The 22230-nt window shown below is 49.5% G+C and overlaps 2 protein-coding genes across 6 annotated transcripts in view; both read right to left on the minus strand.

The window, feature by feature from the left end:
• Positions 1-22230, minus strand: part of LOC310769052 (membrane-spanning 4-domains subfamily A member 4A-like) — a 639318-nt gene that overhangs the window by 506859 nt on the left and 110229 nt on the right. The window lies entirely within an intron of this gene.
• The window catches only part of GRAMD1A (GRAM domain containing 1A), a 50873-nt gene continuing 35543 nt past the window's right edge, over positions 6901-22230 (minus strand). For all 5 annotated transcript variants that reach the window (XM_083627122.1, XM_083627121.1, XM_083627120.1 and 2 more), the window contains 9 exons: positions 21599-21742; positions 20561-20679; positions 18830-18972; positions 16567-16670; positions 15646-15831; positions 15433-15520; positions 10753-10860; positions 10324-10444; positions 6901-8632 (listed from right to left, as the gene is read on the minus strand). In XM_083627122.1, the coding sequence (XP_083483248.1) occupies positions 8564-8632; positions 10324-10444; positions 10753-10860; positions 15433-15520; positions 15646-15831; positions 16567-16670; positions 18830-18972; positions 20561-20679; positions 21599-21742 (1082 nt within the window). In that variant the 3' untranslated portion in view covers positions 6901-8563. The remainder of the gene's footprint in view (positions 8633-10323; positions 10445-10752; positions 10861-15432; positions 15521-15645; positions 15832-16566; positions 16671-18829; positions 18973-20560; positions 20680-21598; positions 21743-22230) is intronic.

Genomic DNA, 22230 nt, shown 5'->3' on the forward strand with positions numbered 1-22230 from the left:
CCAGATGTTCCCTTGAGCCTAAAAAAAAGGTTGGCAACACATAATACATAACACATAGCTTGATCTATAGCATTCACCCCGACAGATGTAGTGAAACCTAAGGGTAAAGGGACCCCTGACCATTAGGTCCAGTCGTGGCCAACTCTGGGGTTGCGGCACTCACCTCGCTTTATTGGCCGAGGGAGCCGGCGTACAGCTTCCGGGTCATGTGGCCAGCATGACTAAGCCGCTTCTGGCAAACCAGAGCAGCGCACGGAAACGCCGTTTACCTTCCCGCCAGAGCAGTACCTATTTATCTACTTGCACTTTGAGGTGCTTTTGAACTGCTAGGTTGGCAGGAGCAGCGACCCAGCAATGGGAGCTCACCCCGTCGCGGGGATTCGAACCACCGACCTTCTGATCAGCAAGTCCCAGGCGCCCACAGCGCCACCCGCGTCCCTAGTGAAACCTAGATAGCTTTAATAGGGGATTGCATTTATGATCAGATTCCTGATGTCTTCCAGCCATGATGGCTTAAGAAGTGGCTTGCTTGTGAAGCACACATTTGTACGTTGAGGTCCCTGGAGCAGGCACTCAGGTCTCCACTTGGAGGGGTTGGGGAAGCTGGTGATGTGAAATGCCTTTCTCTGCCTGAGACCCTGGAAAGCCATGCTGCCAGTCAGAGTAGGCAGCACTGGTCTAGACAGGACAAATAATCTGATCCAGTGTTTGGAATTCGCCAGGCACATTTTGCACCTAGCTATCAGCCGCGTGCGACCAAGTGAAGATGCCTGAGTGCCAGGATGTCACCTGATGTCTCCTCCATCTGGAAGTGCGTGCCTAGTGATCCTTGGGTCTTGCCTGTTTCCACACACTTAACAACACACCCTGTAGAATTCTACCCGTGATATTTTATGTGCCACAATCAGAAAAAAATTCAGGAACCAAAAAATACAACTTTCCAGTGGGGTCTGGCATCAAAATGGCAACTAGACATTTTGTTTTGGCAACTGCAACCCTGGTTTAAGGAGCCATTTGGCTCCTAGCTTGTAAATCTGAGTTTCTAACACTGGTCTGATCTGGGGTTAAGGCAGCTCCCTGTGTTTAATGCAAGCTAATGAGCGGTTCAAATTCTAATCTGTGAATGCACGCATGAAACCAGCAGGCGGCAGTTACTCGGGACTGATTTAATGAGCACTGCAGAGGTGCAGTCTTGTATATTCATCATCAGTTGCAAACCCTCTCTCCCTTTCCTCTTATCATCTACCTGCCTCCCACAATGCCTCACCGTAACATTCCCCATCTCCCAGGCTCTGAGAGATTCTCTGATTTCAGCCTTATCTCCCAGTTCCCATAACAGGCTCCTGCATCATTCACTTATGCAAGGCTAATGGAAACACACACTTGCCTGCCTGGGAGTCCGATGATGGAGATCCCTCCCGTTCCACTCCGGTGCCCCGGGGGTCAGCATCCACTCTCCTCTGCCCCATTGTGAGCAGCAAGCAAAGCTTTCAAGGGCCTCTTTGACTCCAGCATGTTTCCTTGTCCCTTTGCCCTTCAGAGATGCTGTTTCAGCTGAGCCGTTAAGGTTGGTGAGGAAAGGCGTGTGAGCCTAATAGACTGTGAGGGAATCATGGAACTGTAGAGTTGGAAGGGTCCCGAGGGTCATCTAGTCCAACCCCCTGCAGTGCAGGAAGACTTGAGCCACACTGCCCATCAGAGTAGGCCGTACCATGAGCTTACCTGAGAGACCCCATTTCTGGGAGTTCTGCTACCATTTGAGAAGAGAATCCCACGGGAAGTGAAGTTACAGGGAACCAGGCAGAGGGCCTTCTCGGCAGTAGCGCCCTCCCTGTGGAACGCCCTCCCATCAGATGTCAAGGAGATAAAGAACTACACAGCTTTTAGAAGACATCAGAAGGCGGCCCTGTATCAGGAAGTTTTTTTATGTTTGACATCTTACTGTTTTTAATATGTACTGTAAGCCCAGCCAGATGGGTGGGGTATAAGTAATGCTGCTATTATTATTATTATTATTATTATTATTATTATTATTATTATTCCTCTGATCCAAGCGATGGCTGTGGCGTAAAGGACTGTCCAGTTGTTCCTACCTAAACACTGCTGAGCCTTCAGAGGTTTACAGCAACACGCAGCAGTGTGAACCCATAGAAACCAATCCCCACACTACTGCTAGAGTGCCTCACCTGCACCCTTGTTCCTGTTGTTATTCATAGAATCACAGACTTGGAAGGGATCCCAAGGGTCAGCAAAACACTCACAGCAACCCTCCAGGTGTCATATCCCACTGGCAGGCGGGGTCAGAGGAGAAAGTGGGCGGAGCAATGGATGTGATCCTTGGCATATGCTATAGGCTGTCTTTCAATCACCTAACTGTCCTTGGGTTCTGTGCCTGGGCTTGCCTCTCTCCATCCTCCATCCTGGCAAGGGAGAGGCATTGTCAAGGACACATTTCAGCCAAGCACTATCAGGAACTGGCTAGATGCAGAGGAATGGTGCAAGGCAGCACCTGGGGAACCCCCAAGGAAAGAAGGCTCAGTGCCAGAGGACTGGTGGTGGGACGACCATGAGTGGTTAGAAGGAGAGGACTGGGAGGAGAAGGTGATGCCAGAAGCTGAAGAGGTGACAGGGCTTAGTGAGCAGGGAGTCTGTGGCAGAGAGCAGTCCAGAATCAGAGGCAGAAGCAGGAGAGGAGGGAGGCCCAGAGGCAGAGATGAGTCAGGCTGGGGAAGAAACCAGCTCCCCTCTCTCCTGGTCTCCCAGAACCAGAAGTGGTATGAAGAGGGAGACGGGCACGGCGGCAGAGTCTCAGATTGCTTGGGAAGGACCTGGGAGAGAAGGAGACTTAAGGACTACAGGGGCAAAATCTACTGGGACGAGTTGCTGTGCTAACAAGGTCTGTCCTCCCGAGTCGACCTTGTTTTCTTGAATAAAGAGTTAACTTCACTGACGCCGTGTGATTTATTGCTGACCTGTTCCTGAGACCCACTCCTGACAAGCACTCAAGGAGGTTGCAGAGCTTGGGAAGAGGGGATGTGCCCTGGGGATAGTACCCAGGGCCAGACAAGAGTGGTGGAGGGTCCATTCACCCCCCTGTTCTGAGGTTCCCCAGCCGTGCCTCAGGACATTGTGGGCTTCCCCTGTGCCTGGCTGGCCATTTTGCATGCTCGACTAGATAGGCTTTTGATCTGACCCAGCAGGGCTTTTTTGTGTTCTTATTTCCTCCCCTATTCCTCCTCCCCAAAATGATGTCGCTCAGAACTATGAAGATGCAGGTAGCTCAGTGCTGAAATTACAAGAGGCTTGCAGTTGGTTGCTGGCAGCAGCGGATATCTGTGTCACAGCCGCTAACAATGAGATAACCTTGCCTGCCTGCCTCTCCCCTCTGAGCACCTTCTTTGGACTTGCCCCCTTGGCTTGCTGGACCCAGAAGAGCCTTGGCTCCACTGTCAGTTAGTGGCCAATTTTGCACCCTCAAAAAAACCTGCAGCAGCAGAAACAGATCCTGAAAACCAAGGAGAGCAGAACCACCATGTTCTTATCCTCCCTCTGCAAAGAAAGCCGAAGAAAGCTACTAAAAAATTTACCGTTCTGCTGCTGGGGGATGTTGGAAGGAGGCGCACAGAGCCTGTGGGGAGCGAGAGGCCTACAAGGCACAAAAGAAGCATTTAATTATGTATCTCTTCAAACAATTCCCTCTTTCATTTTCTGATGTCGGTCAAAGAAAGGGGAAAGGAGACACAGGCATGGTGAAGTGAACTCCAGCAGTTCTGAAATAAATAAATATCGAAGTAAAAGAAAATTAAACCTGTTACGGCTGACCTTGTACTAATCACTTCTCTAGCAGTGCTCCTTACCTGTAAACTAGGTTTGTCAGTAGGCTGTCTTTTATTAGTTTTCTTTGAAGCTTTTGTGGTGGTGGTGGTTGCAGTGGTTGTTGATATACTACCTTTTCTTCCAAGGTGGCGTACATGGTTCTTCTCCTCCCCATTTCATCCTCAACAACCCTGTGAGGTAGGATAGGCTAGGAAATGGTGGCTGGCCCAAGGCCACCCAATGAGCTTCATGGCCGAGGGTGGATTTGAACCCAGGTACAACACTCTAACCATTATGCCACACTGGCTCAGAGTTTTAGAACTGCGTGTGTAGATTTTTACTTGTATATGCAGCTCGGTGGGCTATGGGGAATACAGTGGTACCTCGGCTTAAGTACTTAATTCGTTCCTGAGGTCCGTACTTAACTTGAAACTGTTCTTAACCTGAAGCACCACTTTAGCTAATGGGGCCTCCTGCTGCTGCTGCACCGCCAGAGCACGATTTCTGTTCTCATCCTGAAGCAAAGTTCTTAACCTGAAGCATTATTTCTGGATTAGCAGAGTCTGTAACCTGAAGCGTATGTAAGCTGAAGCATATGTAACCCGAGGTACCACTGTACAGTGAGTGTCCTAAACCCCTGGCCTACCTGACAGCAAGTCAAGTCCAAAGTCCAGGATCAATCCAAGTAGCTAAGCCTGAAGTCCAGCAGTCAGGATACAGCCCAGAGTCAATCAAACCCAAACCCGTAGGGGTCCAGGAGCATCCAAGTCAAGGTCCATCAACTTGGGCAGCTGAGCAGACACAGGACCTGAGCTCTGCTTCCCTTTTGTATTTTCCATGCAGATTGCAGGCATGTGGAGCTCACCTGTTCTGAGCCCAATCTGGCTGAGGAATCACATCCCTCCTCCCAGAGCTAGTGAGCCCCACCTGGCCAGCTAAGGAGCTGGGCTGTGGGCCCTTGGCTGCCTCAGCCTTCTGGAGCACATTGCCCGCTGCTCCCTACGCCTCAGAGCCAGCCATGTTTTTGGAGACAGGGGCCTCTTTGGCTCTGGGGATAGGTCCTGCTGCTCTGGATCCTGCGCATTGACCTCCATGCCCTCACCATCCCAGCTCTCTGCAAATACTTCCTTCCCCATCCCCAGCTTGCCCCAGTGTGTCCCAATCCTGGCTACACCCCTCACCGGGATCATCTTCCTCCTCCCAGTTCACAACACACAACAGGAAATTCACTCTGCTCCACCTGACTCCCATCACTTGTATCTGACTGGTGGGTGAGCTTCTGGGTTCTTAAGGAAAACAAGCTAGATTCCGCAAGCCGTAGAGCGCAGGTGGGCAGACAGGCTTGTGTGCTGTACTTAGCTTTTTACTACAACCCCCCAGATCCATCAATCATAGCCTCGTGCAAAAGGGGAACTAAAGAATTCTGAGCCCAGAAGTAAACTGAGCTCCTAGTCGTTCCACACAAAAATCCACTCCTGGTTATTCCGAGTTTCCTCCATTTCAGCAATATAATTATGGCAGGTTGGGGCAGAGAATCATTTTGCTGTTGCTACTATGAACCATAAGGAGTCTGAAATCCTTGTCAATCTACTACAGATCACCCAGAGATCTACCTGGTGGGTCCTGAGCTGGTAGAGGATTTGTGGGCATGTTCTACTCTAGAGCATCCTCTTGGTCTCTTGGGTCCCACCTTTGTCTCCTGCTGAAAGAACCACTTGCCAGTGTCTCTGGCACTCCCGAGACAATCTTAGGCTGGTGGCAACTGGGGAAATTGCCCTGTGGTGCCAACCTGACCTTGGAATGCTCTCCTCAAGGTTCCCTTCTGAGGAGCTTCAGATGTCAAGCCAAGACCATTTTACTTGTCCAGGCTATTAATGATTGTCTTTCACAGCCGGTTGAGGTCTTCTGTGTTATTTTTATCGTCGTTTAACTGCTGCTTTTGTCTTATCGTTTTGTGGTCTGGATTCCTTTTTTGGGATGGGAGGATGTCATTTAAATAATTCATGGTTAAAACAAAAATAATGTGTGTGTGTTTCTGCAAGCCACCTAGAGAATCTTTAATTGTGAGGTGGGATGAGATATCTATCTATCTATCTATCTATCTATCTATCTATCTATCTAGTATGATCTGAGAACATGGTCCAGATAACGCACCCCTGCAACTTATTATTGCCTGGGTAGGGATGGGGAAGGATGCCATCTTTTAGGGAAGCTTCTCCAAGAACACTGACAAAGAGCTATACCCAACTCAGTTTTACTCAAGAGCAGTCATTGAACTCAATGGACCTACGTTTGTCATGTCCATTCATTTTAGCGTGTCAGCTCTGGGTGTGACTAGCATTGGATGCAGCCAAGGGGGGCAGGGGGGGCAAGGAGTAGCCTCACATGACAGGCTCCTCATTGTGGGCAGCCTTCCCATGCATTGTCCAGAACACCTGAAGGAAAAATCAACAACACAGCCCTTCTAGGAAGAAGCCGAGCTGAACTCCGTAGGTGTCAAGAAGGATGGAGAAGGCACTAGTGCATGGCTATGAAGTCATCAAGCCTTGGTTGGCAGCATCATTCAGGACCCCCTCGGCCATGAAGCTCCCTAGGTGAACCTGGGCCAATCTATTTCAAAGGATTCTTGTGAGGATAAAATAGAAAGGGGGGGGGCACAGGGACTAGGCATGCTGTTTAAGCTTCTTGCGAGTGAGATGGGTTGTACATGTCATAAAAAATAAGCATAGACTCATAAGGGGACCCAAGAGTCATTTAGTCCAACCTTCTGGTTAACAGCCAGACACATTGACCCACTGCACCTCCTCAATGGAACAACAGTTTTTGTTATCCTTTGCCAGGATCTATTGGAATCATTAACCGTGAAAGCAGATTTCCTTCGGCCCTCCTGCTATGGCTACTGAAAGGGATTGCTTGCTTTCTGGACCTCTGCAACTCCCCAGTGCTACAAAGGATTAGGCCCAGCCTGGCCCTTTGTGACTTATGCCCCTACAACATGGATCACTCAAGCTCCCTAGTGACGGGGTGGAGGAGACACAGAAGATCACACACTTTAAAAACACTCCCCATATACACACAGAGAGATTCCGATCCACGGTCTTTATTCCGCTCCCTAATAAATAAGCCCCAGCACCTCTGTGGAACCTTGAACACAAAGGATCGTTAACACTGAACACAGCTACAAAACTGGGGGGGGGGAGCCCCCTCACCACAACCTTGGTGAGGGGGAAGAAGGGAGAAAGGGGGAGGTCAGAAACCTGGGCCTTCCAAGGTCTTGAGTCGGGAATGGAGAACATAGGGCTGGCAGACACACACCCCTCCCCAGGAGGGGGTGGATTTCAAGATTAGAATCCCCCTCAGGCAGTATTTGAAGGGCACCTGGGGCCCTGACTGGCAGTGCAACCTCATTTTAAAGTGACAGTACAGCTAGGCCTTGGCAAAGCCCATTTGTTGCCTGGGAGACGGGCCTAGGAGGAATCGGGCAAAGGAGTCCTGGAGTCTAGGAACGTGTTGCTGTCCACATGGGAGTAAAAAAAATAAAAGTAAAACCCAGGAGCCCCGACTCTGTGGCCACTGTGCTGCACTCCTTCAGACTGCCCTCCTCTCCCAAAAAAAAAAGAGAGCTGTGTTTGGCATTTTCATTGCGGAAAATAACGGATTAGGGCAGCTGGCACAGCAGAAACCTCCCAAAGCCAGAAAGCTTTTGGCATAGACTGGGGTACTCCTGGACTCACTGCCCACCCCCACACCAGTGATGGAAATGCATAAATAGGATTACTGGTGGGTTTGACCCAGCTGTTTACCCAGCTGCCTTTGGCTCCCTTGCCTGGGCATGCTCTTAAGTCAGGGATGGGGAACCTGTGGCCCTCCAGATATTGTTAGACTCCAGCTCCCATCAGCCCCAGCCACCATGGCCAGCAGTCAGAGATGATGGGTGCTGTAGTCCATCAACATCTGGAAGGCCATCCCTGCTCTAGGTTAACTCTCACGTGGGCAAGGGGCACAGAACCCCCTCAAGGGTCTCAGAAGCTCTCCAACTTCTGTAAATCAGATTTCTGGCCCCATAATGTTCAGGGCCATGCCTACCCTTTCCCCCTTCTGTCAGAGGTAATGTTGTCGAGAAGATCCCTTTAATAAAACAATCGGGCTCGCCAAAGGATGGAAACAGGAGAAGGAGCAAGGAAGGATTCAATACGGACTCTTGGTTTCCCATCTCTCAACCACTTGTGTGTGTGAGAGAGAAGGAAATCGCAGATCGATTGCCCTCAACATGGAGGAGGAAAGCGGGTCCTTGCTGTCCCAGCTGTTGGGTGAAATCTCAACACAAGAGATACAGGCACCGCCACCTGTCCACTGAAGTTCCCAGTCACACACACTCCGAACAACAGCTGGAAAGAAGGTAGAGAAAGGAAGCTGGAGCAGCAGAAGTCAAAAGCTCTCTGGGGTCCTGTGAGGAATATAAATAGCACTTAAAGGGGGAGGGGATAAAATGAAGTCACTGCAGAGACCCTCAGAGAGAAAAAGAGAGGATGAAAATGCTCCGGGAGAAAGCTCCCCGAAGCAGGAAAGTGGTGGCGGTGGAATCCATCACTGCGAGTAGCACTCTTGAGGCTAAGGTCCAGCTGTTGGTCTGGCGAGGAGTGGAATGTCGTCCCCTCGGTCGCACGCCGGCCACGGGAGGTGGGTGCCACCGACCCAGCAGCAGTTTCGGAGCAACATCCTTGGGAGAGAGGGAGCGCTGGGGGTTTCACTCCGGCTCCAAGGGGGGCTCAGCCACCGTGATGCCCTGGTGCAGCTTCTCGAGGGAGATTTTCATCTGGAGGGAAGAGGACAGCGTTAGCCCTCCCTGGAGACAGTCAAGTAAGGAGCGGTCATCATTAGAAATGAGGCCCAGGAGTGGTTTTATTCTCAGGGCCTGTGGTAGCCACAGCGTCTCCTTCCCAAACCCCATCTGTTGTTGTGCAAACAACAGCTTCAAAGAGAGGGATTTCAATTGGGAAAATGGCTTGCTGGCGGCAAAGTTTAAGAAACCAACTCTGTCTCAGCACCATGATTCAAATCCTCCCCCCTTCACCTCACATCTCCTTAAGGCTGGAGGGAGAAGAGAAACACAGAGAAACTCCGGTGTTTGCGAAGACTGAGAAAAGGAAGCCCAACACAAATATTCCTCCATTAGCGCTGAAAAGGACTCAGTCCTTTGTGCATCCCAATGCAATCACGTGCAAAGGATTTGTGTTTTTCAAATGCTCCAAGCATGCAGGAAACACCACTGCCAGAGATTCCCCTCCTGACTCCAGGGCCCCCAAACATTACCCAGGGCAGGAGAAGGGGAGCTGGTGGCACAGATCAATCTGCCAACCAAAGAAGTGACTAGGACTAGATACCCCCCCAACATCCTCCGTGGAAAAATGGTGCTATTGCCATTAACTTCCACTGGGTAGGGCTGCCTCAGACCAAACTGGGGGATGTAACATCACTGAAGCAGTCAAACACAACATTTCCTGTTTGCCCAGAGTGGACACACAGGGGAATGTTGCTCCAGCCAGGAGGACTTCCTGTCGCACCCGGTCTGGAGCATCCTCCCCCTGTGTGTGACCAGGTAGATGGGCGTGACCCTAGCAGACCCTACAAAAGGGCTTCATGCAGCCACCTTCCCTTTTTCGCCTTTTCTCCAACTTGCCTTTTGCTGTCTGCTGGCTCTCAGCCAGCAGCGCTTGGGCTCATCCCTCACAGAGGATGAACCCACACTTTTCTCTGTAACTGTAACTACAAGATATAGCCTGCCTTCAGGACCATACTGTGAACTGAATGTAAGTAAACCTTATCATTACTTTTAAAGGAAGACTGTTGTGTCATTATTGTTTTTAAGAGGGAAACTAAAGGGGATTTAGGGACACGGGTGGTGCTGTAGGTTCAACCACGGAGCCTAGGACTTGTAGATCAGAAGTTCGGCGGTTCGAATCCCTGCGACAGGGTGAGCTCCCGTTGCTCGGTCCCAGCTCCTGCCAACCTAGCAGTTCGAAAGCATGTCAAAGTGCAAGTAGATAAATAGGTACTGCTCCGGCGGGAAGGTAAACGACGTTTCCGTGTGCTGCTCTGGTTCGCCAGAAGCGGCTTAGTCATGCTGGCCACATGACCCGGAAGCTGTACGCCGGCTCCCTCGGCCAATAAAGCGAGATGAGCGCTGCAACCCCAGAGTCAGTTACAACTGGACCTAATGGTCAGGGGTCTCTTTACCTTTACCTAAAGGGGATTTACCAGGAACAATCCAATCTGGACAAGCCAGAGTGGATTGCTTAACTCAAATGATTCTCACGAATCCATCAACTAGCTTCCAGCAATGTACAAGGGAATGTGCTCTGCTACTAGCTCGCTAGCGTGAGTGAGGAAGGATAAAATTTAATCAATATACCCTCCCCTACTATTTACAACATTCCCACACAAACAAGAGTGTTCAAATTAGCTCCCCATTAGCGCCCTCGCGATACCTCAAGCTGCAGACCTCACCTCATCTAGAAGCTCTACAGATGCCTTGAGGATCTGCTTCCACTTCTGAACCTCCACACTGTGAAACCGCTTCTGCAGCTCCAGGATCTCAGCCCATTCAGATGCCGTCTGTGGTAGCTTTCTGCCAGGGAGGAGAGAGAGAGTGTACTCTTAGCTGCAATCGACAGGGAAATGTCTTCAAAGCCCCCCTCATCTCCATGCCTTATGTGCTCCTCCACGGTGCTATTGCTCCTATGCCACAGACCAGTTCCACAAGGCCTCTGTATTCTTAAATGCAGCCCACTATCCCCTCTCACCTCCTTTCTAACTGAATGTTGCCAACGCATTTAACATTTTAAACAAACTACAGGGCCTGAATCCGTTGTTTCGGATCATAAAGGTAAGACAGAAAAAGATCCCGCTCCTCACACTTCTCTCTTGGTTCCTTACCCACTGGAGAGCGCATAGGCCTGCCATGATTCAAAGGTCCGGGCTGTGTGCTCCAGAGACCAGAGCCTGTAGAACAGCATCATGTTCAAGATAACCAAGACCACAAGGCTGGAGAGAGAAAGAGAGAGAGAAATGGCTTGGAAGGAGAAGGGACCACTTGGGCCAAGCTCTTGCCAAAGCGGCCAACCCGTGCCTGATTCGAACCACTTCAGTCTCTACATTTAAAAGACAAACAAGTAGAAATTTATAATGTCAAAGAGAAGCATTATCAGCCAGCTTCTCCCTGGCATGCTACTCTTCTACATGAAGGGATCTATCTACTTGTCTATAGAACATATATATTCAACTATGGGCTCATCCACTTCCTCTTGTCCCACTGTTCCCGCCCAGGGAAAACAGCTCTTTAGCGCTCAATCGAAGCAAAAATGATGTTTGCTCTGATTTAACACTAAAGGGTGGATTTCCCCTTGGAAAGGAGCGGGGCATGAGGAAAACCGCTCGGATCCATGCCTAGAAAGTGTGAGTCAAGCACGGCAAGTGGAAGTGTGGATGAGCCCCTGTGTTTTACTCAAGAGTGGACCACTGAAATCAATGGACCTAGCCTAGCCATGTTCATTGATTCCGATGGGTCTATTCTGAGAAGGTCTAGCAGCTCGGTGGGCGGTATCCAACAAAGCAGTACCGCAAGTTAAGGGCTTCTGGTTGCACAGTGGAACTTCCCATCGCCCTCCCCTCCAGGAGCATGCCCTGAATCTATTCTCAAGTTTCCCCCAATCCTCCAGAGCATATCTGGGGAAGATGCAGGGGGTGCAAGAGAGGAAGTTCTACTGTGCAAATAGAAATCCTTGAGCTAACGGAACTACTTTGTTAGATACCGTCAGAAGCAGCCAACAAAGTACCCTCCAGGTGCCATCAGCCCAATCAAGCTTGGTTAATGTTCAGCGGTGATGGGCATTAGAATATCCTGGGGGGTGGGCACCATGTTGGCATTCAGCCAGGTGACACACATCCCCTCAAAACAGGTTTTTCAATTCAGTCAGAGGTTTTCTAGGCCACAGAAAACACCCCTGTCCCGTGGGTCCCCCTGTCTAGTTATTATTGACTTACAAGGTGTTAGGAGCAAGGGGAAAGTCTTGCTCCTTCTATCAGGTCAGGCTATTTGTCCATGTGGCCTAAAATTGTCTGCGGACTGGCAAGGTCTCAAACAGAGACTTTTCACATCGCCTGCTACTTTTTGCTTGCAATAGCACAGGCGGAACCCGGGAACTTCACTGAGCAAGTGTTTTGTAAAGCACATGTGCTCTGTCATGGAATTATAGCTCTTCTCCGTGTGTTTTAACTCTCTGGAGCTATCCATGCATGTACCAGGCACTTCTGGCTCAATTGCGGAGCTATGGCTCCTTCAGCCTTTTTGCAAACAAGAGGACCCGAGTTCAGGCCCTGCAATATTGCTCAGTTACATTTGGCTCTAAGAACGCACAACCCTTTGCAGCTTCCCTGCTCAGAGCATTAAAAATACAAGGCATGAGTGCCTATTAGTGTATGCTACGCTGAGTGGATGATGCCAGCATCTGACATCTCTCTTTGGGAAATCAATAGCATGTAGCTCATTAGAGCGCAGTATTTAAAGAAAGTAAATGCAGGGGTTCAACACAGATGCTGGTGAGGGTGGTTGAGACAGGGCATGGGTCTGCGCCATTTAGCTTAAGTGGTAGCAAGCATTCTCCCCCTCCCCCCCTTGTTAGGAAAACAGCCCGATGCGATAAGAGACAATAGTCTGTGATGATCCCTCCAGGTTAGTTTTTAAGTGATCAAGTGGAGGCTGCAGCGATAATATCAAAAATGTACAGATCATGTTGCAAATGCACTATGTGAACTCAGCCTGAGCTGAAGGACAGCAATATACAACAAGACTTGATCCCTGTGTAATCCATGATTTTGCACATGTTTTTTATATTGGTTGCAAAATTCAGCATGCCAGTAGTCTTCTTTCTCTTTTGCTTGCTTTCTTTTGCATTCTCTTTGTTCGATTTTATTTCTTTTGCATTATCTCTCACTTTCTTACTTTCTCTCTTTCGCATTCTTTTGCACTGTTTTCTTTCTCTTTTGCTTTCTCTTTCACATTTGCTTGCATTATTGCCTTCTCTTTCGCATTTTTCTCTTTCAGATTTCTTTCTTTTGCATTCTCTCTTTCACATCCTTTTTCTTTTGCAGCCTCTCTTTTCTTTCTCCCTCTTTCACATTCTTCCCCCCTCACATTTTCTCTTGTTCTCTCTCTCTCTCTCTTGGAAAATCCCTGGCCCACAGATTAAGCTTTGATCATGTGAAGGCAGAGATTGGGGGGGGGGGTGAGGGGTCAGAAGCCACAAGGAAGAGAGAAGAGAGGGGCTAAGCAGGCCACCCAGCTGTCGGGGGACACAACTTTGGTGTGTCACGAAGCACTTTGTTCCTTGCCATAACTGCCAGGCACAGGCAAAGATAAGGAAGCAGTATGCAACTTCATATAACTTAGCCAGGGTAAAGAACTCAGGCTATCTGTCTATGGATCGTTATTTTCCTTTTGCTTTGCTTTTAATTCAGATAAAAGCCCTGAGTACAAGACACCAGTAAGGGGAAAAAGGGCAAGCAGGGAGAGGAGGAGTGGAGGAAGGAATGCACAGACGAGTGGAGGATGACAAACAGGCTCAGGGACATGGAGCCAGAGGAGATGGTTGTGGTGGCAGGGAGGAGGGTGGCAAAGAGCATAAGCGGTGAGGTGTTGGGGTGTTATCTGTCAGCATCCAAGGCAAGGGATGGTGTTTGTGAGTCAACAGCAGGGTCAGTGCAGGATGGGGTTCAGGTTAGGGGCAAGGTCCAAAGGGGGCCCGAGGCAGAAGCACAGTTGGGGGAGTGAGACTGGCATACGATACCTCACACAGATCCTGTGCGGAGGCAGAGGTGGAAGAAGGAAAGAAAGAGACGTGTGACGCTTTGCTCGTGCTTTCGGCCCGGAAAAAAAACACACCAAAAAAAGCAGGGGATCCTATCCTGAGTCTCTCCCCACCCCCCACACCAAATGCTCACCATTACTATTAAACAAGCAAGGCCGTTGACCCTGCTCTTGCGTCTTTCTCACGGCAGAACAACACACAGAAATGGGAGGGCTAGGTTTAAGAGACGCAGGAAGCTGACTGCTACCAGGAGAAGCTCATGTGTCAATCTCATCCAGTACTGGCTGCTCATAAGAGGCTGCCGCTCTCTGGGGTCTCAGGAACAGTGTCTTTCTGGTGCCCCAGGGGCCAATCTGCATGCAAAGTGTGTGCTCCGCCCCTGAACCAGGGCCCCACCCCTTACCCAGCACAAAGAGAGAAAGCGGTGAGCAAAAACCTTCGCTTCATGCACTTTGAGGCATTGGGCTGGATGTGCATGATGCACTAAACATGGCAACCGTGGGTTGTGGGCTGGTGCTGACCTTTAAAGCCCTAAACGGCCTCGGCCCAGTATACCTCAAGGAGCATCTCCACCCCCATTCTTCAGCCCAAACACTGCGGTTCAGCTCCCAGCTCTTAGGGCCTTCTCAGTAGTGGTGCCCTCCCATCAGATTCCAAACATAAAAAGCTACACAACTTTCCGAAGGCATCTGAAGGCAGCCCTGTATCAGGAAGTTTTAAATGTCTGATGTTTTACTGTGGCTTTATAATTTGTTGGGAGCTGCTGGAGCAACCCAGTCATATGGGCGGCATGCTGCTGCTGCTGCTGCTACTGCTGCTACTGCTGCTGCTACTACTACTACTACTACTACTACTACTACTACTACTATTACAGTGGAACCTCTGTGTTCGAGCGTCTCAGAAGCTGAACGTTTCGGTTTTCAAACGCTGAAAACCCAGAAGTGAATGCTTCCATTTTCGAACGCGCCTCAGGAGTCGAACGGCTTCCAAGGCATGTTTCTCCATTGAACTTGCAGCAGCCTTTTGCGCCTTGGTTGTCGAACGTTTCAGAAGTTGAACAGTCTTCCAGAACTGATTACATTTGACAACCAAGGTTCCACTGTATTTTTATTTTATTTTATTTTATTTTTTAAATTATTATTATTATTTCCTATGCTAAACGGTGTTTCCGTGTGCTGTGCTGGTGCTGGCTCGCCAGAGCAGCTTCGTCACGCTGGCCACGTGACCCGGAAGTGTCTCCGGACAGCGCTGGCCCCCGGCCTCTTAAGTGAGATGGGCGCACAACCCTAGAGTCGGACACGACTGGCCCCTACAGGCAGGGGTACCTTTACCTTTATGCTTGTCCTACACAAGAACAGGTTGTGCTCTTACTTTGCTTCCCAATCCAGCTCACGTCTGCACTGCACATTTAAAGCACTCTTATGCCACATCAGCAGTCATGACTCCGTCCCCCCTCCAGCTTCCTAGCTGGTTGACGGTGCTGGGAATCGTAGCCTTGCAAGGGATCTCCTAACAGCTCTCAGCACACTCAAACTACAGTTCCCAGGACCTTGCGGGGTCAAGACTATTAAAGTGGTGCTAGGGCACTTTCAGGTATGGTGTGAGGGTGCTTTGCTAGGAGATGAACCCCACTGAACACAGTGGGACTCACCTCTGAGTAAACGTGCCTGGGGCCGCGACAGCTCCTAAGAGGCTCTAGATCCCACCCCAATCCCCGGCTCCCCGTTTCCCAAGCCAGCAGCTGCCTTACACCAAGCTGATGATGAGAATCACGGTGGAGACGGTCTGGCCTTGGCCTTGTTCCGACAGCTGCTCCGAGAGCCGAGAGGTCAGGCTGCCTGCAGGGAAGGAGAAGGCCCGCAGGTCAAGGGCTGTTGCAAGCATCGCGTCCTGCAGATCCAGGGAGACACCCCAGTGCGGAAGGGAAGGGGACAGGCTGGACCCCGGTGCGAGGGGGGCCTACCTGAGGGACGGATGGTACGGGCTGCCCCCTCACCGTCAGGCAACGTGGGGAGCGGGGGCTCGATGTGTGGGGCTCTCCAGCTCAGGGTGCGCTTCCGGCGGCGCAGGCCAGACAGGAGCCCCCGCGGCTCCTTGCCATGGCAGCTCTCTTCCAGCAGGGCCTTCTCTGCCTGCACCAGCGCCAGCTCTGCAACAGAGGGAGCGGGAGGGGAGGCTGAAAGCTCCATAGCAAACTCCCAGGGGAGGCTAGTTCTGCCCTGCCAACCTCTGTCAGCCCTCTGCCAACCCTCCACCTGCCTGCCTTTTTAACTAAAGGGCCTTTTCAGTAGTGGCGCCTGCCCTGCGGAAGACCTTCACATCAGATGTCAAGGAGATAAATAGCTATACAACTTTTAGATGACATCTGAAGGCAGCCCTCTATAGGGACGTTTTAACCGTTTGATGTTTTATTATGTTTTCATATCTGTTGGAAACCACCCAGAGTGGCTGGGGCAACCCAGTCAGATGGACAGGGTGTAACAGCAAAAACAAGAACAATCAGCCCAGGGCCCTGGCTGTCAGGTCCCTTCTCCTTAGTCTCTGTTTTGCCTTTGTAGGATTCAGCAATGAGGAGGGGGACAAAACTAGCATTAGCTATCTCTGCCCATCATTGACTCTGGCGCCACCTACTGTTGGGCTCCCTGCCTCCCACCCTACCAGTCCCAATGAGCACCAGCTACCACTGCTTTCTCCTCCAGAGCATGAATCCCCACCACATGCCCACAGATAAAGCAACCCAGACCCAGGGCCAATGAAACTACGGGGTGCTATGATCCCCCACACGGGACAAAGCAGGGGGCAATCCCAGCCCCTAAGGTCCCTGGCGGTGCTGCTGCTGTGCTCAGATTTCTGGAGTGCAGCTCTGCCCTTTTGCTTCCCATACCCAAGTGCTGAAAGTATTCTTCCACACCACTCCAGGTGTTTTTCTCAATGAGCGTTTTCACCAGGTTCCATGGCTGCTTCCGGTACCGGATCTCAGAGGAGACTCTGCAATAAAGGAAATAAAAGCTTCTGATGAAGCGGCCTGTGAAAGCTCACTCCGCAGATTCTATGGAAGTATTCAAGCAGAGGCTAGATGGCCATCTGCTGGGGATGCTGCTATTATATTCTTTGTTGGACTGAACAGGGGGGGTTAGACTACTCTGAGGTTCCCTCCAACTCTGTGACCGTGTGGTTCCATGATAAACGCTCCTATGGCAGGGATGGGAAACCTGTAGCCTTTCAGGTGTTGCCCCGCCAGACTCAGCTGGCATGATCAAAGTACAGTGGTACCTTGATTCTCAAACTTAATCTGTTCCAGACTTTTAAAAACAACCCCTAAAACAGCAATTTAACATTATTTTTACTATCTAACAAGACCATTTCTGGGTTAGGGTTAGGGTTAATTTTAGGACTGGGTTAGTGTTAGGGTAAGGATTAGAATGAGGGTTAGGGTCGGTGTTGTTTTATGTTTTCTTGCGGTTTTGATTCATTTGCGGTTGGCTTGCTTTTTTAATTTGTTGTGTTGCTGCTTTTTCATGAGTTGCAAGTTTGTTGGCTTTGTGGTTTTCTGGATAGTTTCAGTTTTAATTTTGAATGTCAGCTGGGGAGCACAAAGCCTCTGCTTCCCAGCTGAGAGATCCCCCGCCTCGCTCCTGCTTGCACAGGAGTCGGAGCTGGATCGGGGCTGCTCACCTGGAGAGGTGCAGGCTCCGTCACACTTTTCCACTGAGGGGTGCGTGGCTGTGTTCACCTCAGTAGAGAAGTTTAAAAGAGCATCGTGTGGCAATGCAAAAACAGCCTGACAGGTGCCTCAGCAGCAGTTTAGGGGCTCTCAGATGCAGCTGCCGGGCTGCCTCTACCTTTGCCATCCCAGCAACTATTCCGCCTGGCTGCCTTCATGTGGTGCAGGGCTTCTGATGCTGAGGTGGGGGCTCCTTTAAACTTCTCCCTTGAGGGGAGTTTAAAGGAGCCCCCAGCTGCGAACCCCTCAATGGCAAGTGTGACAGTGCCTGCACCTCCCCAGCTGAGCAGCCCCGATCCAGCTCCTACTCCCGTGCAAGCAGGAGCACTCAAAACAGAAGTGTGGCACTGAAAAAGGAAGTGTAACACTCAAAACAGAACAGTTCAGATTCCGAAAAAGTTCGCAAACCCGAACACCTACTGTTCACGGCGTTCGAATTCCAAGTTGTTCATAAACTAAGCTGTTTGAAAACTGAGGTACCACTGTACTGTTTTGGGGGGACAGGGGGTGGGCAGGTGTGGAGGACTCCCTGGTCCTGAATGGGGTAACTGTGCCCCTGAAGGACCAGGTGCGCAGCCTGGGAGGCACAGGTCAATTCTGTGTCCAGGGCAGCTGTCTACCAGCTCCATCACGGACTATCTTGTCAGAGTGGTGCATGCTCTAGTTTTCTCCCACTTGGACTACTGCAGTGTGCTCTACATGGGGCTACCTTTGAAGGTGACCCGTAAAATACAACTAATCCAGAATGTGGCAGCTAGACTGGTGACTGGGAATGGCTGCTGAGACGACATAACACCGGTCCTGAAAGACCTACATTGGCTCCCAGTACATTTCTGAGCACAATTCAAAGTGTTGGTGCTGAACTTTAAAGCCCTAAATGGCCTCGGCCCACTGTACCTGAAGGAGCATCTCCACCCCCATCATTCAGCCCGGACACTGAGGTCCAGCTCCAAGGGCCTTCTGGCGGTTCCCTCACTGCAAGGTTACAGGGAACCAAGCAGAAGGCCTTCTCGGTTGTGGCACCTGCCCTGTGGAACACCCTCCCATTAAATGTCAAGAAAATAAACAACTATCTGACTTTTAGAAGACATCTGAAGGCAGTCCTGTTTAGGCAAGTTTTTAATGTTTGATGTTGTATCATGTTTTTAATATTCTGTTGGGAGCTGCCCAAAGTGGCTGGGGAAACTCAGCCAGATGGGAGGGGTATAAATAATAAATTACTATTCTTATTCTTATTATTAATGGTCAGGGATGTTGAGAGCTGCAGTCCAACATCACCTGGAGGACCACAGGTTTCCCACCCCTGTTTTACGGTGCCAAGGGATTCTCGCTGGTTTTGCCTCGAGAGATAAACTGGGTCAACATGCCAAAAGGAGAAGAAACCAGCCCTGAAGCCGTGGGGACAAGGGGGAGGAACCAGTACCTGAGTCGGGCCTTGCTCTTGGCTACAGCAGTAATACAGTATCGATGCGCTGTGTAGAAGTAGTCCTGGTATGGGATCCCCTGTGTATTCACTTCTGAGTCAACCACGCAGCCCCCGCTTTTGGAGCTGGTACGGAACAGAGTCTGGCCGATGAGAGAGAAAGGGGAGAAGAGAGACCTGTGAGTTCTGCAGTCATGCACACATTTTACAGAAGGGCAGCCGCCTTAACTTGCTTGCAGCAAACTTGGCAAAGCCTTGTGGCACTTTCAAAGCTTAAAAAAATTATTACAGCATAAGATTCCATGGACGAATCCGTATCTATCTATCTATCTATCTATCTATCTATCTATCTATCTATCTCAACACCCACAGCATACATTTAAAGCACATTTAACATGCCTAACGTGGTTTCCCCCAAATAATCCTGGGTATTGTAGTTTGTTAAGGATGCTGGGATTTGTAGCTCTGTGAGGGGTAATCTACATTTCCCAAGATTCTTTGGGGGAAGCACGTCAAAGTGCAAGTAGATCAATAGGTACCGCTCCAGCGGGAAGGTAAACGGCGTTTCCGTGCGCTGCTTTGGTTCGCCAGAAGCAGCTTAGTCATGCTGGCCACATGACTTGCACGCCGGCTCTCTCGGCCAATAAAGCGAGATGAGCACCGCAACCCCAGAGTTGTCCGCAACTGAACCTAATGGTCAGGGGTCCCTTTATCTTTACCAGAGAAGAATGGCAGATCACGTTGATGGATTATGCCGAAAATGGCTAAAATGACTGGAAGAATCAGAAATCAGGAACACCAAAATTTTAATAAGGAATGGGGGAAATTTATAACTTATCTTAAAGGCCATTGTAAACAGTTAAAATCGTTAGGAGGATTGGAATATCACTTGGAGTTGAATGGGGAATTTTGGATACAATGGAGAGGTAAAAGATTATTATAAAACATGCAGAAAGAAATGATTAACAATAAGACCCACAAAGGGGAGGAGAGAAGTCCAAAAGATTCCTCGGAATCTTGTTTTTATGTTGTATGTTGGATATGTGACTGTAAAATTTTAATTTGAAAAACCAAATAAATAAATAAAAATAAAAAAGCTCTTTCTGCACTAGGTAACTCTAAGTTGACCTGGCACGAAAAGAATTTTTGAGCTCTCGGCCTTCCTTCCTTCCAAGGCAAGGTCCACTTGGTGTGTTCTCTGGTTCTTACAAGATCTTGCAGGAAAATCCCAGAGCCAAGCAGGCCTTGCCTGGGACTTCAGACATTTCCCCTCAACCAGACTGCCTTCAACCACGTATGGTTGAAATCACGCAAATCAAATGCACGTAATTTCACTGTACAGTGGTACCTCGGGTTAAGTACTTAATTCGTTCTGGAGGTCCGTTCTTAACCTGAAACTGTTCTTAACCTGAGACACCACTTTAGCTAGTGAGGCCTCCCACTGCCGCCATGCCGCCGCTCGATTTCTGATCTCATCCTGAAGCAAAGTTCTTAACCCTAGGTACTATTTCTGGTGTAGTGGAATCTGTAACCTTAAAAAATGTAACCTGAAGCGTATGTAACCCGAGGTACTTACTATCCCCCCCCCGCTCTTTGTTTAGTCAACAGTTCTGAGGAAGCAGTTGCTGAAAGGCTTTTTGAAATCCAGTCAGCTCACTATAAAAAAGGCACACTCCCCTCCCCTACCGTCTTTTTTTAAAAAAAGAAGAAGATGCTTTTGCACATCCACACCTGAGTCTCCACTACAGCTGCAGCCTTGGGGCCCAACGGGTTGGTGATGGGGATTGTGTAGGAGATGACACGGCTTTGATGGCACTTGTTGTCGCCAGTCCACGAAGTCAGTGCCACGTCTGCGGGAGAAAAGGGGACATATCAGGAGGAGGAATTCCTTGGTTATTGTGCTTTTGAAAAAAATGGAGTGGGGGGAGGAAACAGTATGTGAAAGTTTTAAGATCAATATACAAATCATGCAGTGCTAATTTTTTTAAGAAGTGCTTGCTGCCTGCCCTGTAGGTCCTGAAAGACCTACATTGGCTCCCAGTACGTTTCCGAGAACAATTCAAAATGTTGGTGCTGATATTTAAAGCCCTAAGCGGCCTCGAGTATACTGCACCTGAAGGAGTGCATCCACCCACATTGTTCAGCCCAGACACTGAGGTCCAGCTCCGAGGGCCTTCTGGCGGTTCCCTCACTGCGAGAAGCAAAGTTACAGGGAACCAGGCAGAGGGCCTTCTCGGTAGTAGCACCTGTCCTGTGGAACGCCCTCTCATCAGATTTCAAGAAAATAAACAACTATCTGACTTTTAGAAGACATCTGAGGCAGCCCTGTTTAGGGAAGCTTTTAATGTCTGGTGTTTTATCATGCTTTTAATTCTGCTGGGAGCCGCCCAGAACAGCTGGGGAAACCCAGCCAGATGGGTGGGGTATAAATAATAAATAATAATAATTATTATTATTCTCAGAACATGGAAGTGGCTCCGAAGGATTCCATTTGGGAACTTTCCCCAGCACTATCTAAGGATGCTGAGGATTGATCCAGAGACCTTCTGCGTGCAAAACAGAGGCTCTTTGTCACTGAGCTGCGGCCCTCCCTCCTGTAAATTGGGATCGGGGCGAAAAGACAGTGTTGCAAAATGGATTTGGGTCTAAGCAATGCAGAATGACAGAAATGGGCAGCATCCTGTGTTTTGCAGCTTGAAACATCCGCCCAAACCCTACTCCTGAACAAGGGAGGATGTAGCTTTGGAAGCGTCCCCGTGTCCTCCTTACCTGTGAACTTGCGCTGGTCCAAGAAGCCGTGTATGAACTGGGAGTCGCTGAAGAGCATCTGCTGCAGCCTTTCGGCTCCAACATGATAAACGGTGTTAATGAGCAACCGCCCCGGCAGGTCCGAAAAGAAAGCGTCCACCTCGGCTTGAGGAGAAGGAGAAAAGAGTTTAATAATAATAATAATAATAATAATAATAATAATAATAATTTATTATTTATTATTTATATCCTGCCCATCTGCCTGGGTTTCCCCAGCCACTCTAGGCAGCTCCCAACAGAATACACTCATACCTCGGGTTGCGATCACTGCGGGTTGAGCCTTTTCGGGTTACAGACGCGCCGAACCCGGAAGTACCAGAATGGGTTACTTCTGGGCTTTGCGCATGCGCAGAAACGCAGAATCGCGTCACACACATGCACAGACGCAGCGCTGCAGGTTGTGAATGCTGCAGGTTGCAAACATGCCTCCCGCACAGATCACGTTTGAAACCCAAGGTTCCATTGTATTAATAATAATAATAATAATAATAATGATAATATAATTATAATAATAATAATAATAATAAAGTGATTAAAAATCAAACATTAAAAACTTCCTAAAACAGGGCTGCCTTCAGATGTCTTCTGAAACT

This window comes from Podarcis filfolensis, assembly GCF_964270895.1.
Source record: "Podarcis filfolensis genome assembly, chromosome: 8".
In the NCBI taxonomy this organism is placed as follows: Eukaryota; Metazoa; Chordata; class Lepidosauria; order Squamata; family Lacertidae; genus Podarcis; species Podarcis filfolensis.